Here is a 15995-nt window from a genome sequence, read left to right on the forward strand (position 1 = left end):
GTGGTTGGCCTCTTGCATACGAATAGGGTTCGTCTTCAGCTTTCCCAAGGACATACTCTAAAGATTTCAGTTGTCTTAGGTTTATTTCCTAAGACTACCGAAATCTTTATATGTCCTTAGGAAACCTGATATGAAAAAGATTATAATGATAATAATAGCAAATATCAGATCTTGATCAGCTGTTTCGAGCACGTTTTTTAAAAAAAATCTAAAATCCTGTGCTGACATGTAATCATTCTAATATATTCACATGGAGGAAGCCTATAAGAGTTCATTAACTATATTCTGTTTTTTTCTCCATCTGTCCATCCGCCTGTGGTGTTTGGGCATGGTAACACTGCGTCCCGGGCTTTAAATAACATCCTATTTCGAATATTATCTGTGTAATTCGTATACAGTAATTATTAAAACACTTTTCAGAGTCAAATAAACACCCAGATATTCTTTCATATACCTTAAACTTACACATAGCGTAACTATTTAAAGCCCGGGATGCAGTGTTACCATGCGAAAAACACAGGCGGATGGACAGATGGAAAAAAACAAGAGTATAGTTTTTAAACATTCTCGAATTCCCCTCCCCCAATCAAATTACCCTTCCCCCCTGTCGGGACGTAGTACAACACCCCCACGTTGGAAACCACTGGTGTAGACACTGTTTATATCTTAAATCCTGGGTTATAGTATGTATATATGTGCTCTCGTTGAGTGCATATGTACTGGCTGCGTGTTTGGACGAATTGCTTTTCTCGCTCGAATCGGCTACTTCCTGTGACGCACGTGATAGTGATTTGTTTTGCGTTTAGTCCGAATCGGTGCTACTCGAATATTTATGACCCTGGAGACACGGTGTAAATTCCTGCGCTTTTGTTTTTGTTTTTTTGTTGGGTTTGTTGTTGATGATACACTTCTATATTTATCCTGTTACTGTAATTCTGAAATCTCTCTCTCTCTCTCTCTCTCTCTCTCTCTCTCTCTCTCTCTCTCTCTCTCTCTCTCTCTCTCATATACATTTATATATTTAAAAATATAGTTTGTAAAGAGTCTCTCTCTCTCTCTCTCTCTCTCTCTCTCGTCATACATTCATATATATATAAATGTAGTTTGTAGAGACCCTCTCTCTCATATATAGACATTTATATATGTATATATATGTATATAGTATGTATGTATGTATGTATATATATATATATATATATATATATATATATATATATATATATTTATACATATAGTTTGAAGAGAGAGAGAGAGAGAGAGAGAGAGAGAGAGAGAGAGAGAGAGAGAGAGAGAGAGCATCATATTTTGATGTATGCATTATCGCCAGTCATAAAGTCAAGCATCCTAGGTTGAATCATTATTGCTCTTGGATGGCATACCCGGTTGGGGTTAGGGAGGCGGTGGGGAGTGGTAGTAGTAGTAGTAGGTGTCCCGAGAGTCGACAGGGCTTGAAGTGGTGGATGGGGGCGAGGTTGGGGAGGAATGGGTTGGTGGTATGTTAGGTGGGTGGTGGGCGTTGTAAGGTCACACCTGGCACTGTGCCATCGTGTAGTTCTATGGTGCCTCCGCCTCCAGGTTTTTTTTTTTTAAGATTCCGATTCTGGGGATTTTTTGCTGCGTGAAATTCTTCCTTGTGGTTGGAATGGAATGAGAATTCGGGGATCGTTCCCATCCTGCTCTTGTTTTGGGGTATTGAACGAGTGTGGCCTGATCGAGGGGGCCGGGTATTATGCTACTATTAACACTCAGTCCGTTTAATGGATAAATGGTTAGCTTTGTCTGTTCCTTTTTTGTTTATACATACGCGTGTATATATATGTATATACGTATATGCATATGCTGTGGGTGGTCACCTATTAAAAGTAGGAATGTGGTAGACTTCTTATATTCTCATGAGCCAACCAATTGAGGAAAAAGTTTCTATATATATATATATATATATATATATATATATATATATATATATATATATATATATATTTTGTCATTGTCACTCTCCAAGTCCATAGTGTCTCTGTGATGTGAGTGAGATGTGGTTGGTGCCAAAAACAACCCCCCTACCCCAAATCCACTTCACGTCTGGCACACTGGCTCTAAACTTGCGTCCCCTCCTTCCCCCCCCCCCCCCCCACCCCCCCCCCCCCTCCCCAAGTGGCAGGTGGTGGTAGCACTACCTGCTGCTGCTAGAGAGAGAGAGAGAGAGAGAGAGAGAGAGAGAGAGAGAATATCACGTGAGTATGATCTTTGTACATAGCAAGGTTGTGAAGCCAAGGCTCGGAACAGATCAGAGTGTCTTTCACGTGTCCTCTGTTCATTGTGGCGTTGGAGAGGAGAATTGGGGCATCAGTGGGCATTCCCCCCCCCCTCCCTTATCTCTCTCTCTCTCTCTCTCTCTCTCTCTCTCTCTCTCTCTCTCTCTCTCTCTCTCAAACTTCAAAGCTCATAGCTGGTAGAATTAAGGTATGAATGTTTTGCCAATTAACAATAGTTAATTATTACTCTGCTGCGCATGATTTATCTCTCTCTCTCTCTCTCTCTCTCTCTCTCTCTCTCTCTCTCTCTCTCTCTCTCTCTCTCTCTCTCTCAAACTTCAAAGCTCATAGCTGGTTGAATTAAGGTATGAATGTTTTGCCAATTAACAAATTAACAATAGTTAATTGTTACATGCTGCGCATAATTTCTCTCTCTCTCTCTCTCTCTCTCTCTCTCTCTCTCTCTCTCTCTCTCTCTCTCTCTCTCTCTCTCGTTCCTCTTTTGAGGCAATTAAGGCATGGCTGTTTTTGACTTGATCAGTGACAGTAACTATTACTGCCCTTGGGTTCATTTTCCAATATTTATTCAGAAGAGCCACAGCCTATCTACTGTAGTCCCTGCTCTCCGTGGCTCAGCCGGACGTTGGCTCCAACCTTGGCTCCAGTCTAGCTTACTGCAGACTTTCTACTATATACGCAGACTGTTCTTCCTGTAAATACTTTCTTTTTGGGCCTTTCGTCCACTTCAGGGGATAAGCTGCTTCTGTTGTTGGCCGCCTTTCTGACGATTAGTCTCATAATTTTAAAGAATACCCGAGATAGGAGAGAGAGAGAGAGAGAGAGAGAGAGAGAGAGAGAGAGAGAGAGAGAGAGAGAGAGAGAAATTTGAACACACTGGCACCCTGCTCTTCCCGCCCCCGATATCCTCGTATAATCTCGTGTGTACATTTTATACATTGACCGAATTCTCTCGTTCGGGAATTTTCGTTCATTGATTTCATTCCGGTGTGTGTGTGTGTGTGTTTGTGTGGTGTGTGTGTGTGTGTGTGTGTGTGTGTGAAAGATCGTTCATTGATCGACTTTCTTCGGTCATGTGGAAGCCTTATTTTCATTGCTGTGCACGGTTCCCCAACTCTCTCTCTCTCTCTCTCTCTCTCTCTCTCTCTCTCTCTCTCTCTCTCTCTCTCTCTGGTATTAGGGATTGTTTTTGGGATATCATTATTGATGGCAGACGCTGCTTGCTGTTACACTACTCAATCTGCGTGACTGGACATCTTTTGATATAATTCTTGATAATTCCACGGCAGTGGAGCTATACGAAGATTATAGGTACTATGGTAGCTGCCTCACAGTTGTTAGTATTGGCTATGGTCAGGAAAGACTGTTTGCCCTTTTTTTTACTGCTATTTTTATTGAATCACTAGCCACAGCTGATGATGATAGTAAGATTTAGTCGTTAGCCACAGTTGATAGTTGTAATTAGTGGATCCCCGCAGCTGACAGTTGTATTTTGAGTTCTTTACGACCGGCTCTATGAGCAAGAGCCCGTGCTGGCTAGTAAGGTCAGTTTAATCCAAAACAACGTACCCGCGGACTTTTAGATAAGATAAGATGCTTGGTTGTCGTGCATGATCGCCATTGCCTTTGGGAAATGTTGCGCAATAAATACAATTCTATGTTAATGAAAACTACGTGTAAGCCTTAGTGGCAGACTGTAGGATCTGGAATCTGTCCTCAACCGTTGGAAGGAAGTGTTTCTCTGATTTTAATTCTCCTCCTTTCGTTTCGTGATTGGTTTTTGGTGGGTTTTTCCAAGATTGCTGGACACGAGGGAACAGTTCATTTTACATAGGTTTTTCTTAGTCTTGCAAATTGGTGTTATAGTAGGTTGCTTTCGTCTGTAACCCTTGGCAATAGATGTACGTAGTATCCCCTGCCGGCTTAAAAAGACTTTTCTGTACAAGAAATTCTAAATTCCAGTTGGTAAAAGGGAAGGTGTGTTCGAATTGTAAAAGAGAGGAAATTGGCGAACGAATTCCACTTTTATAAAAGGGCTGGAGATGCCTAACCTTTTTTTTATTATATTTTTTCTCCAAATCATCATTGTCGATTTTTTTTTTTTTTTTTTTTTTTTTTTTTTTTTTTTTAAGTTTGGAAAGGTGAACAGAGACGAAATATGTAGGTATTCTTTTCGGAATAACGAAAGGCAAATGCAATATCCCTTACTCTGAAAATTTAATTCAACGTTGATAACAATCGGTTTTGCCCCATTTCTCAAATAGGCCTTAAATATGTCGCGAGATCCTTTCCTCCATATGTGTTGAAAGCCAGTCTACCCCTGTGAAAAATCTGTCAAATACTTCAAAATCTCTGTCAAATTCTCGCTCCCCACTGTAGAGTATATACTTTGAAAGCCCTTCAGCTTTAGAAGGTTCCAAATCCATGGCTATTCTTCCCCTCTTTAATTGTGAATTGTGAAGAAGAACCTTTCATAAGATGTTTCAAACACTTTTCCCTCATAATTGTGATGATTTACCATTTAATGTTTTTTTTAACAATTTGTTTCTCAATTGCATATTGACTTATGAAGTTGTCTCATGTTTATATGATTGTGATTTTACAAAATTATTATAGTTCTCTCAAAGTTAAAATGTCCCACACTCAAAGTTGTTCAATTTCTAAAACCAACACAAATCAGAATTTAACATCAGCTGTTCCAGTATCACTGTACAGAATTTAACAATGGTACAAAATGTGAATTTTCCAGTCAGATTAGCTAAAACTTGACCACAGTTGTTGTGAAGATTTCCACCTGAACTTCAGAGTAATTTTTGATTGTCGAAACTCCAGATGAATTTTTGAAGAGTCCAGTAGCTACATCTGGTGGTGGTAGGAATTGTCACTTTCTACTCCCTGGTAGTAGGAATTGAGTTACTTTCTACTCCTGGTAGTAGGAATTGAGTTACTTTCTACTCCTGGTAGTAGGAATTGAGTCACTTTCTACACCTGGTAGTAGGAATTGTTTTAGTCAATGTCTACTGCTGATCGTAGAATTTTGAGCCAAATTCCGAAGGTGACGGTAAGTTTTGAATCCTCACCCACAGCTTCATAGTAGCATTTTGAATCAGTAATGACAGCTTATCAGTAAAAAACTTGATTCGACGGACAAAGCTGATGGTAGGATTTTGAATTTATGCCAACAGCTGATTGATTGTATATATATTTTTTTAAAATTTATTAGCTAGTAGCCCCCAGCTGTTAGTAGGATTTTGAATCATTACTCACAGCTGATAACAGGATTTTGAGCCAATATCTACTGCTGATGGTAGGATTTTGAATCTACATCCACAGCAGTGAGTAGGATTTTGGGCCAAGACACCCACTCTTTGGCTCATTATCTACGGCTGTGACATTTTATGCTTGTAGTCATGATATTTATATATGCCAACTGTTTTGTGGGTGATGTCCCATTTTTTTATTTTTATGCAGGACAGCAAAAGGGCTCACTTTCGGTTTTCTTTTTTATTTTCTCTACAGGTGACTCGGAAAACAAAGGTATGTCGAAGAAGAGAGGTCTCTCTGTGTGTGTGGGTGTTTGTCTCATGCGCCAACAGTTGACTAAAAAAAAAAATATATATCCAAAGACTTCCAAGTAATGCGTTTTGTTGACACGCTTCTAAATCTGTTATGTTTTTTTTCTATTATTTTACCTCCATTTTCATTTCGGTTGCATGTCTCTGTGTGTTTGCTTTCTTCAGAGGAATATATATTTATATTTACGTCATGGTTTTTTTACTACTTATGCTATATTTATACTCTAACTGCGCTGTTGCTTTTTGTTAAAAAAAAAAAAAAAAAAAAAAAAAAAAAAAAAAAAAAAAACTTATTTTCTGGTCTAAGGATTTGTGGTGTGACTTTGGCTTTCTCCCTCTTCCCCCTTATTTCCCGCTAACGCGGTTGAGGTCTGTCAAAACCTGTTTATTCTCTCTCTCTCTCTCTCTCTCTCTCTCTCTCTCTCTCAATATAGGTAGGTATGAAAATTTATTTACTTAATGGTGTTAATTATTCCAAGGACGTTCCCTCCAGACTATGCTTATATAGATCCACTGACCCCCACCCCCCTCCATCCATCCCCAGTGGACGTAACACCCCCCCCCCTCTCCCATGTTAGTTTAGAATAACTGTTTAGATTTGCTCAGATTGTGTTCTTGATGTACTGTAAACATCGTGGTGTTATCTGCAAACATTGGGAATGACCACGGAAGTCCCCCCATGTTGTTCCCCCCGTGGTCAAGTCTTGACTCCATTTGTCTGTAGATTCTCGTAGTAGTCTCTCTCTCTCCACTTCTGATTGGTGTTTTTATTCGGTGTTAGTAGCAAAGATATTAGTCTCACACGTCAACTTCTTGATAGATTTTGTATAATGATTGTACCTCATTTTTTTATTGGTCATGATTTTTTCCACCGCGTTATTTGTCATCGATCTGTCATTTCCCCCGTTTTGAAATGAATGAAACTGGTTTTCAAGTTTTTTTTTGTCACTTCAATATATATAGTGTAATGATCGTCGTAGATTTATTTGTAAATAGCAGTCTTGCGATGTTCAAAGTGCTTACATATACTGCTTCTGTCTGACACAAGCGCTTCCATAAACTTGAGAAAGGTATGACACCTATGGCAGAAAGTGATGACCCCTGATTTTAATCGATGATTTTATTTTCACCTTCCAAAATGATGTGTTGAAAAAACTTTACTCTTGACGCTGTCGTTTCTCCACGATGGACTAATGTCTGAGCAAATATTCTCCACTTTGTCATCTTGACCCTGTTCATCCCCATGACTTAGCATAATAAGATAAACCTCCTCAAATCCCAACTACATCGCCATCAGAATAGTAAGATAAACCTCCTCAAATCCCAACTACATCGCCATCAGAATAGAAAATAAAGATAAACCTACCTCAAATCCCAAATGAACATACATCGCCATTCCAGAATAGTAAGATAAACCTCCTCAAATCCCAACTACATCGCCATCAGAATAGTAAGATAAACCACCTCAAATCCCAACTACATTTCCATCAGAATAGTAAGATTAACCTCCTCAAATCCCAACTACATTTCCATCAGAATAGTAAGATTAACCTCCTCAAATCCCAACTACATCACCATCAGGATAGTAAGATAAACCTCCTCAAATCCCAACTACATCGCCATCAGAATAGTAAGATAAACCTCCTCAAATCCTACGACATCCATCGAAATAGTTAGATAAACCTCCTCAAATCCCAACTACATCGCCATCAGAATAGTAAGATAAACCTCCTCAAATCTCTGCTACATCGCCATCAGAATAGTAAGATAAACCTCCTCAAATCCCAACTACATCGCCATCAGAATAGTAAGATAAACCTCCTCAAATCCCAACTACATCGCCATCAGATACTAAGATAAACCTCCTCAAATCCCAACCACATCGCCATCAGATAGTGATAAACCTCCTCAAATCCCAACTACATCGCCATCAGAATAGTAAGATAAAATCCTCAAATCTCAGCTACATCGCCATCAGATAGATAAATCCTCAATCCCAACTAGTACATCGCCATCAGAATAGTAAGATAAACCTCCTCAAATCTCAACTACATCGCCATCAGAATAGTAAGATAAACCTCCTCAAATCCCAACTACATCGCCATCAGAATAGTAAGATAAACCTCCTCAAATCCCAGCTACATCGCCATCAGAATAGTAAGATAAACCTCCTCAAATCCCAACTACATCGCCATCAGAATAGTAAGATAAACCTCCTCAAATCCCAACTACATCGCCATCAGATAGTAAGATAAACCTCCTCAAATCCCAACCACATCGCCATCAGAATAGTAAGATAAACCTCCTCAAATCCCAACCACATCACCATCAGAATAGTAAGATAAATCTCCTCAAATCCCAACCACATCGCCATCAGAATAGTAAGATAAACCTCCTCAAATCCCAACTACATCACCATGGTAACCATGATAAAAAAATATACTAGTACAGTATTTCGTTTGATTGGTTCCCCCACAAACTTATCGCCAAGCTGCCCGAAGTTGTGACTCGATAGGGTATAGTGTAACCTATTAGGCTGTCGGTTTCATAGATTAATTAAATATCAAGGACAGAAAAGTCCTCCAATAAAACACCATCGTGATCGTTCTCCAAATAGCTTCATCGACGTCCTTTTCTGAATATCTCCAACAGTCCTATATGGATTTATAGATCTTAGCATCTGGCTGTGACCCATTTGAATTTGCCTCAGGAATTATTCCTTCCATGTGTTATGGGGATCAAAGGTCCCCGTTTAACTAAGAGGAGAGAACTCCCGACTATGGTAACGTGACCAATCTTCGTTTGTTCCCATCGCCTTCCCTCTCTACATAGCTGAAAATCAATCATTTGTTTTTACACACTATTGTATTATTTCCTATGTGTAGACTAATGTGTGTAGAGGTTAGCTAATGAATAGACTTCTATAAATGGGTTAGTCTTATTTTTATTTCCATCAAGCAGGTCCTGTTGTAAGTATAACTCCTCCTAATACCTGGTCCGTTCTTCTCATTCCCTGGCTGGAGCGCTTGTGTTTTGTTTCGTTATGAAAGGGAAGTGTCTTGTGGTACTATGGTATATCCTTTGTTCAGCTGCTTCTTCATTACTGTACAGGTTTTTATTAATGGGTTTATGGTAACGCAAACAAAGGGTTCTTTGCATGTTTTAACACACACATAACAACATCCAGAAGGATCAGTGTCAGAAGCAGTACGTGTACTTGGAAAGCTCAACTAGGAAGACAAACATTCAGTTCTGCAGAATCCACCAGAAGTCTGTTGGCCAGGAAGACCAGTTTTGTGCCTCTTGAGAAGGATGTGGGGAGGTTCGCCAATAGTTTGGGACCTAGGACCTGTCTCACATGGGAATGGCACATCACGGAACAACTCAAATGAGAATCTGCTCTGGCCTCAGAGCTGAACCGCAGTGGAACAACGTTTTGTATGTATGTTGAAGTTTTCTTTGGAAATAATGTTATACAGGCTGTTTAGATTTTTATGGTTATACGTTGAACTAGAAGATTTGGATTGGTTTCAGGTTTAGTCATTATATGATTTGTAGAGTTGCTATGCAGTCAGTGGGTTTATGATGAAGTAATATTTGAAGTAGGGTTTAGTTGAGGTTGGTTAGTAAATTAGAAGGTTTGGGTTGCAATGCTGTACTCAGTTGGGAACAATGGTGGTAGAGGCAAGAAAACTTCACTAAGAGACAGAATTGTTTGACACATGACTGTTTATCAGTAGACAAAAAAGTATATCTTGGTTTAATCAAACCACTGATCTGATTACTGGCTCTCCTAGGGCTGGCCGGAAGGATTAGTTAATTTTATGTGGCTAGGAACCAATTGATTACGTAGCAACGGGACCTACTGCTTATTGTGGGATCCGAACCACTTTATATCAAGAAACAAATTTCTCTGACTCCACGTTGGCAGAGCAGGAATTTATCTAGGGACTACCGAATCGGTAGGCGAGCACGTTAACCACTCGTCCAACGAGGAACTATATCAGTAGACAGACGTGTACACAAACTTCAAGGGCAAGGTGAAGAATGTCAGAACATGCTGATTGCTCAAGTCTAGGTGGTGATGTTAAGTGGGGATAAAGAATATTTTTCCAAGGTAGTTGGTTGGGGGAGAGGTTGGTAATGCCGTCGGGAGGAGGAGGAAACAAAAATTTTGAGAGTTCTTAAATGAGGAAAGGGGTTGGGGCATAATTTGATATACCAGAAGCAGAAGACACGAATTATTTTATACATGGATTCACAGCTTTTGAAATGAAATCAATCATGAAGTATTAGGTCGGTTTCACTTAAACTGAAAAGATACTTCAATTACTAAGACTATTTTGCAGAGTAGGTCCAGAGGAAATGGGCCTGACTGAATGTGGAAACTAGAGAGGCATGTTGGTTGTAATGAAAATATCGATGGATATTGATGCTTATTAGTGGGTTGATTTTAGAAATGCAGAATTTGCATAGATCTAACACTTCTATCAGTAAAATCGCCAGAAGGCTTTTGTTGATTATGCAAAGGCATTTATTTGACAAATTCCGCAGACCAGTGTTAGGGAATGCCTTTCGTCACTTTGTCATTCTTGTTGAATTTGTAAAGTTTATTGAAATCATCCTCGAACAAAGAGGATACAAAGGTCATGGTGAGTAAATAATAAGGTACTGCAAGGGAATGTTATTTTGCCTTTCTTGTTAATGCTCTAATAGATTTTATAATAAAATCAATGGTCGGGATGGAAGAGAGGGTTTAGAGTAACTATGCAAAGTTGATGTTTAGAGTCTTTAGACTATGGGCGTTACATTTAGTGTCTTTAGACTATGGGCGTTACATTGGTGTTACATTTTGAGTTTAGACTATGGGTGTGACGCTTTTTCAACTAGTGAAGCACCACGAGATGTAAAGACCTAGCTTATTAAAATGCACCATATGTTTGACGAGAGGACTCAAAAATTTTAAATTCGAAAGTGATTAGGATAGCCCATGCATGAAAGGTTGAAATACCAGGCTAAGAATCTTTGACAAAGGTTGACTCTTAAGGAAGAATGATATCCATTGGTCCAGTGGAGGATTGCTAGAGTTAGACTGTCCAGGGTGAATAAAAGTTGAAAATAGTCAGAATATGCATTTGAAGGTATCATTACATTCTACCCCACCTATTCGCGATTCTGGATCAGTGGACTCACTGATTCGCGGGTTTCTCTATGGAACATAAGATACAGTGGTCCCCCTGTATTTGCGGGGAATGTGTACCAGAGCCCCCCCTGCGAATAATGCGGGGAAATGTTCTCGAGAGAAATCCGCAAATGTGTGAGTCTGCGAATCCAGAGAATGCAAATAAGGGTGGGTCCACGGTATACACTTTAATTGTGGCAAAGTTGCCTGTTTGTGGTATTTTTCACTGAGAAGTGTTCACTAATTAATGAATTTTCATATCTTTTTCATGACGAAAAGCACTTTTTGTGATAAAACTATTAAAATATTCAAGTATAAGCATTTTTAGATTTTGTTTTTTGGTTTTTTTGTTTTTGTGCTTGAACTATCAAAATAGGCAGTACTAAGCATTTTTGAGGGTTTTAAATATTCGTGGATTTTAGCTATTGGTGAGGGGTTGTGGTAAACATCCACTGCCAATACCATGGGCTCACTGTATACTTGTATTAAAGTCTGTCTGTCAGAATTCATATACGGACATGAATTGCAGTATGGCGGTGACACTCAAAGATTGTTTATATTTGAAAATAAAGTCCTCAGACTAGGCTAGAGATGGAGGATAGTGAAAAATTATGCCATAGGGAAAGTTGTGGAAGTTTCACTTGTAATTGCGATAATGAGGGAAGAGGGATGGAGGTGGCTTGGATTTATGCCCCTTGCCCATTGTGTCTGTGGGCTTGAAGTCAGATCGGGAGGCTGGGTAATCATCTTGCACCCAATTTAGACTCCTTCTAAATCATGCTGTGCCTCATCACAAGGTAGCTATTAGATTTGCCCAAGTGAAAATTTAAGCAGTGCTTTCTCAAAAGACTCCTCCTTTGTTACTACATGGATGATTAACTGTATCCATTCAGGATTAATCATTAAGCTGCCAGAGGGAGAGAGAGGACATCAACCTCAGGAAAAGCAATAAATCTGTTTATCATGTAGAGGTGAATACATGGAGATGGATATTATGCACTTGACTCTGTTCAAAAGAGAAGACAAGGGCCCTACTGGACACATTGGAGATAAGAGCAAGTAAAATGGTAATCCAGGTTAACAGCCTTCAGCACAAGAGTCAAGTTTCATAAGGTGGTTGATGACCACTGATCAGGATATTGTTATGGGGTCACCAAAACCCTTAAATCTAACAAACCACTCGAGCCTATAATACGCCAAGTGACATCCCAATTTATGAGATGGTTTAAGTCCTATAGAAAATCTCAAGCTCGTACCCTTCCACGGGCTACTCGACCCTATGCAGACAACATCACTAGATGCATACATCCTATTCACCAGTGTTCCAGTGCAGGAGACCATGGATATCATCTTAGATAATGTCAACAGATTTGATAAACCCCCTCCATATTCTTATTAGACTATGAAAGGAGATGCTTATGGCATACACATTGGAAGTCCCTTTGTCATAGAAGAGAATTTTTCACATATGGATGTTGTAGCAGTGTGATTACCTCTTGGAGTTCTTTGCCAACAAGTACATGGTTACTGTGGCAGACAGAGCCTTCAGTAGCAACTATGAACCAAGAATTTATGCTGGATGCTAACATCTTCACCACTAGAGGAGCAGATGAAGCAGAACAGCTAGATGCCCTAAAAACTAATTTGGACCTCAGCTTCACAGCTGAGACTGGCAAAGAGACTTGGCAGTAGTAAACAAACTCAGTATGTCATGTTAGTCCATACACAAGCTTTCGGCTGCTACCTTAATGCAAGGGGAGTACTGTCCAGAGTTACACCAAAGTCTGCTGTTGGTGCCTACATTAGAAGAGTTCTCCTCCACTGTAGTGCTTGGAAAGCTGTTCATGCAGAATGATTAAAGCATATGTTGACAAATAACGGATACTGTAGTGATATGACAGAGGAAGGGATAGGTCGAATGTGTAAGAGTTCCACATGCTAGTAGAGAACGCTAGAGCAAATAACAAAAATAACAATTATTCACAACAAAATTGACCACGGAATAGCCTACAGACAGGACACAGATGCAGTTCAGCGGTTCTTCATCAGTGCATCATCACCAGAGGTACCCTTTGACAAAATACTGCAGTCTCTTCTGCTAGCACAGCTTTGTAACTGACAGTGTGATGAGGATCAGCACTGCTCATTGGGGATTCAACGAATCAATGACCTGTGTGGTTTATGAATTTAAAAATGTCCAGAAAAGGCTTGTGTAAGCCTCACAATAAGGGCAGCATTATGCACACGAATAATACCCTGAGGACCTGACTTGAAGCTCATAGAAACAATGGACTACCCTGAAGATCTGACTTCTAGCCCATAGAGACAATGGACTACCATGAGGACCTTGACTTCAAGCCCTCAGAAACAATGGACTACCATGAGGACCTTGACTTCAAGCCCTCAGAAACAACGGACTACCATGAGGACCTGACTTCTACTCCATAGAAACAATGGACTACCATGAGGACCTTGAATTCAAACTCACAGAAACAATGGACTACCATGAGGACCTTGACTTCAAGCCCACAGAAACAATGGACTACCATGAGGACCTTCAAGCCCACAGAAACAACGGACTACCATGAGGACCTTGACTTCAAGCCCATAGAAGCAGCGGGGCCAAATAGCAGCATTATGTTGATATGCATAACAAAGACGACGACGTCTAAAATATCCAAAGATATGTGCAGCTTGTGGTTGGTAAAGCAGGGCTCATTTGCAGCAACCTGTTCGATGTTCAGTTATCCTCAGACCTTGTGCTTCCCTCCAGCTGAAAAAAAAAGAGCATTTTTCAGACCTTTTGACATTTTCTCATGAGCTTCAGGGTCTTCATCCTGATTTCGTGAACATTTCTAGAGGTTTGTTTCTTTCTGTGTGTTATCGTACTGCACTCTTTCCATATACTGGAATGTAAAGCTCCACCTTGAAACAACAATAACTGGTGAAACAACACTTACCTTGAATGAAGCCCTAAGTTAATGGCTGAAACAGCAGCAGCAATGTTCATAGTTTCCTTGAAAGGTTTTTGCCCTTGAAGACAGGAAGAGAGATAGAAAGTGTGTATTTTTCAGATTTAGTCGTTTTGAAATATATTCCTAGCATAATACAACATCCAGAACGGGTTAAAATATATTCCTAGCATAATACAATATCCAGAATGGTGTAAAATATATTCCTAGCATAGTACAACATCCAGAATTTATATGCCGATCCCTAACATTGGCTTTGACTAATGAGATAAAATGTGATAAGATGTTTATTAAATATTTTTGGAACCAGTAGAGAGTAGTTTCAAATATTTCGGCAACCTGCCATAAATAGTTTTTGTTTTCCAGTTTCAAATATATTTGCCGGCTAGCCATTGACGTTGGGTGATGTTAAAAAAAATAACCAAAGTTTTGTAGCAGTGTAAGGGAGTTTTCGTCTTCAATATTTCAACAGGCAAGAAAGTACTATTAGGATGATTAGAAACAAAGCGCATTTTAGTTTTGAAATATAACGAAGGAGAGACGTATTTAATAATTAGCGGAAATAGCGTTGGTTACATTTTATTATGTGAATTGCGTACGCGTGCATTTGATATTTTTTTCTCGAGTCAAAAGTTTTGGAAACTGGAATTGTTTTGAAACTGGTTGAAAAAGAAACGCAGTCCTAGTCGTTGAATAACTGCGAGTGGACCACGCGTCAAGTGTAGGTAAAATTTCAAAAGATCCAATCGAGATCGTAACGGTTTTCCAAATGGTACTACACATTCGGCGGTTTCCGGTTGTGATAGCGAAGCTTCGTGTATGACTGGCAGGCAGTACGTCGATGTTTAGGGCATAATCTTTGACGATAGTTCACGAGGCTTAAAGGACAGGGTTTCCTGACAATGATGATAAAGTCATCTACAATAGTAACGCCTGAGTGCTTCTGGAGAGAGTCTAGTCTGATAGCAGCACTATAGTGCTGTGGTTTGATGCCAGTGCAATTGGTACTTTTGTGTATGCCTTAATTTCCCAATGTTTTCTTACTACAGCCGTTACCACTGTGACATTCTGTGTTTTCGTTATTTATTGAAGCAAAGGTATTTTACTGTTGTGAACACTAATCAGTTTTTTCATATAAATGTCTCCTATCTTATGAAGTCTGCAGCTAGTACTACAACTGTTGCTAAGAGCAGTCGTCATCATCATCTTGGAAGTATTTTGTCAGCAACGCATTAGATTAAAGGCTGTACAGTAGAGAAAATGTGGGGTTTGGGACTTTATTGTTGGGGGGGGGGGGGGGGGGGCGTTATGTTGTGGGATTAAGTACATCATACAGCAGTTTCAAGTATGGGTTGAGTAATAGGTTATCAGTAGTCAGTAGCATCCGGTATCCACTCCCGATTAATACTTTTCTCTCTCTCTCTCTCTCTCGTCAAGTCTTCTGTGCTTGTTTTAATTATATGATTTACTAGAATCATTGTAGGCACATGGCTCTGAATGACCGTGTAGGTCTAGTAGTTGGTATGATGCATAAATCACATATTCCTGTCATGTAAGTGGCACACAAAAGAGGCTCTTTTGCCTTCAAATCCTGCATGCATCAGGCCTGCTGCAGTTCATGACTTTGTTTACTTTAATTGTCTTCTTTTAGATTGGATTCCTTGAAGAATTAAGACTGGAGTCCTTGAAGTTGGCCATAGGCCAGACCCTTGGTGCTTTAAGCGGCTTTGATGAGTATGGTAAGGTGTGAAATAGTGTTTAGGTTACCGGACGTGGACCTTGGAACTTTGTCAAATCCACATTGACGATCAGTTACAGCACTCGTGTATGTTGCAGCCCCCTTTCGTTTCTTTTACTGTACCTACTTTCATATTTTCTACCTTCTATCTTACTTTCCACCCTCTCCTAGCAGTTGATACGTAGTGCAACTGCTCTGAGGTTTTCCTCCTGTACCTGTTACACCTTTCAAACCTCTTGCTGTCGGTTTCCGTTTCAG

The 15995-nt window shown here is 39.8% G+C and overlaps 1 protein-coding gene across 2 annotated transcripts in view; it reads left to right on the forward strand.

Moving 5' to 3' along the window:
* LOC135205212 (serine/threonine-protein phosphatase 2B catalytic subunit 2-like) overlaps positions 1–15995 on the forward strand; it is a gene marked incomplete in the record, with an annotated part of 245505 nt that overhangs the window by 29997 nt on the left and 199513 nt on the right. For both annotated transcript variants that reach the window (XM_064235574.1, XM_064235582.1), the window contains 1 exon segment: positions 5790–5807. In XM_064235574.1, the coding sequence (XP_064091644.1) occupies positions 5790–5807 (18 nt within the window).

Source organism: Macrobrachium nipponense, chromosome 24 (assembly GCF_015104395.2).
Source record: "Macrobrachium nipponense isolate FS-2020 chromosome 24, ASM1510439v2, whole genome shotgun sequence".
In the NCBI taxonomy this organism is placed as follows: domain Eukaryota; kingdom Metazoa; phylum Arthropoda; class Malacostraca; order Decapoda; family Palaemonidae; genus Macrobrachium; species Macrobrachium nipponense.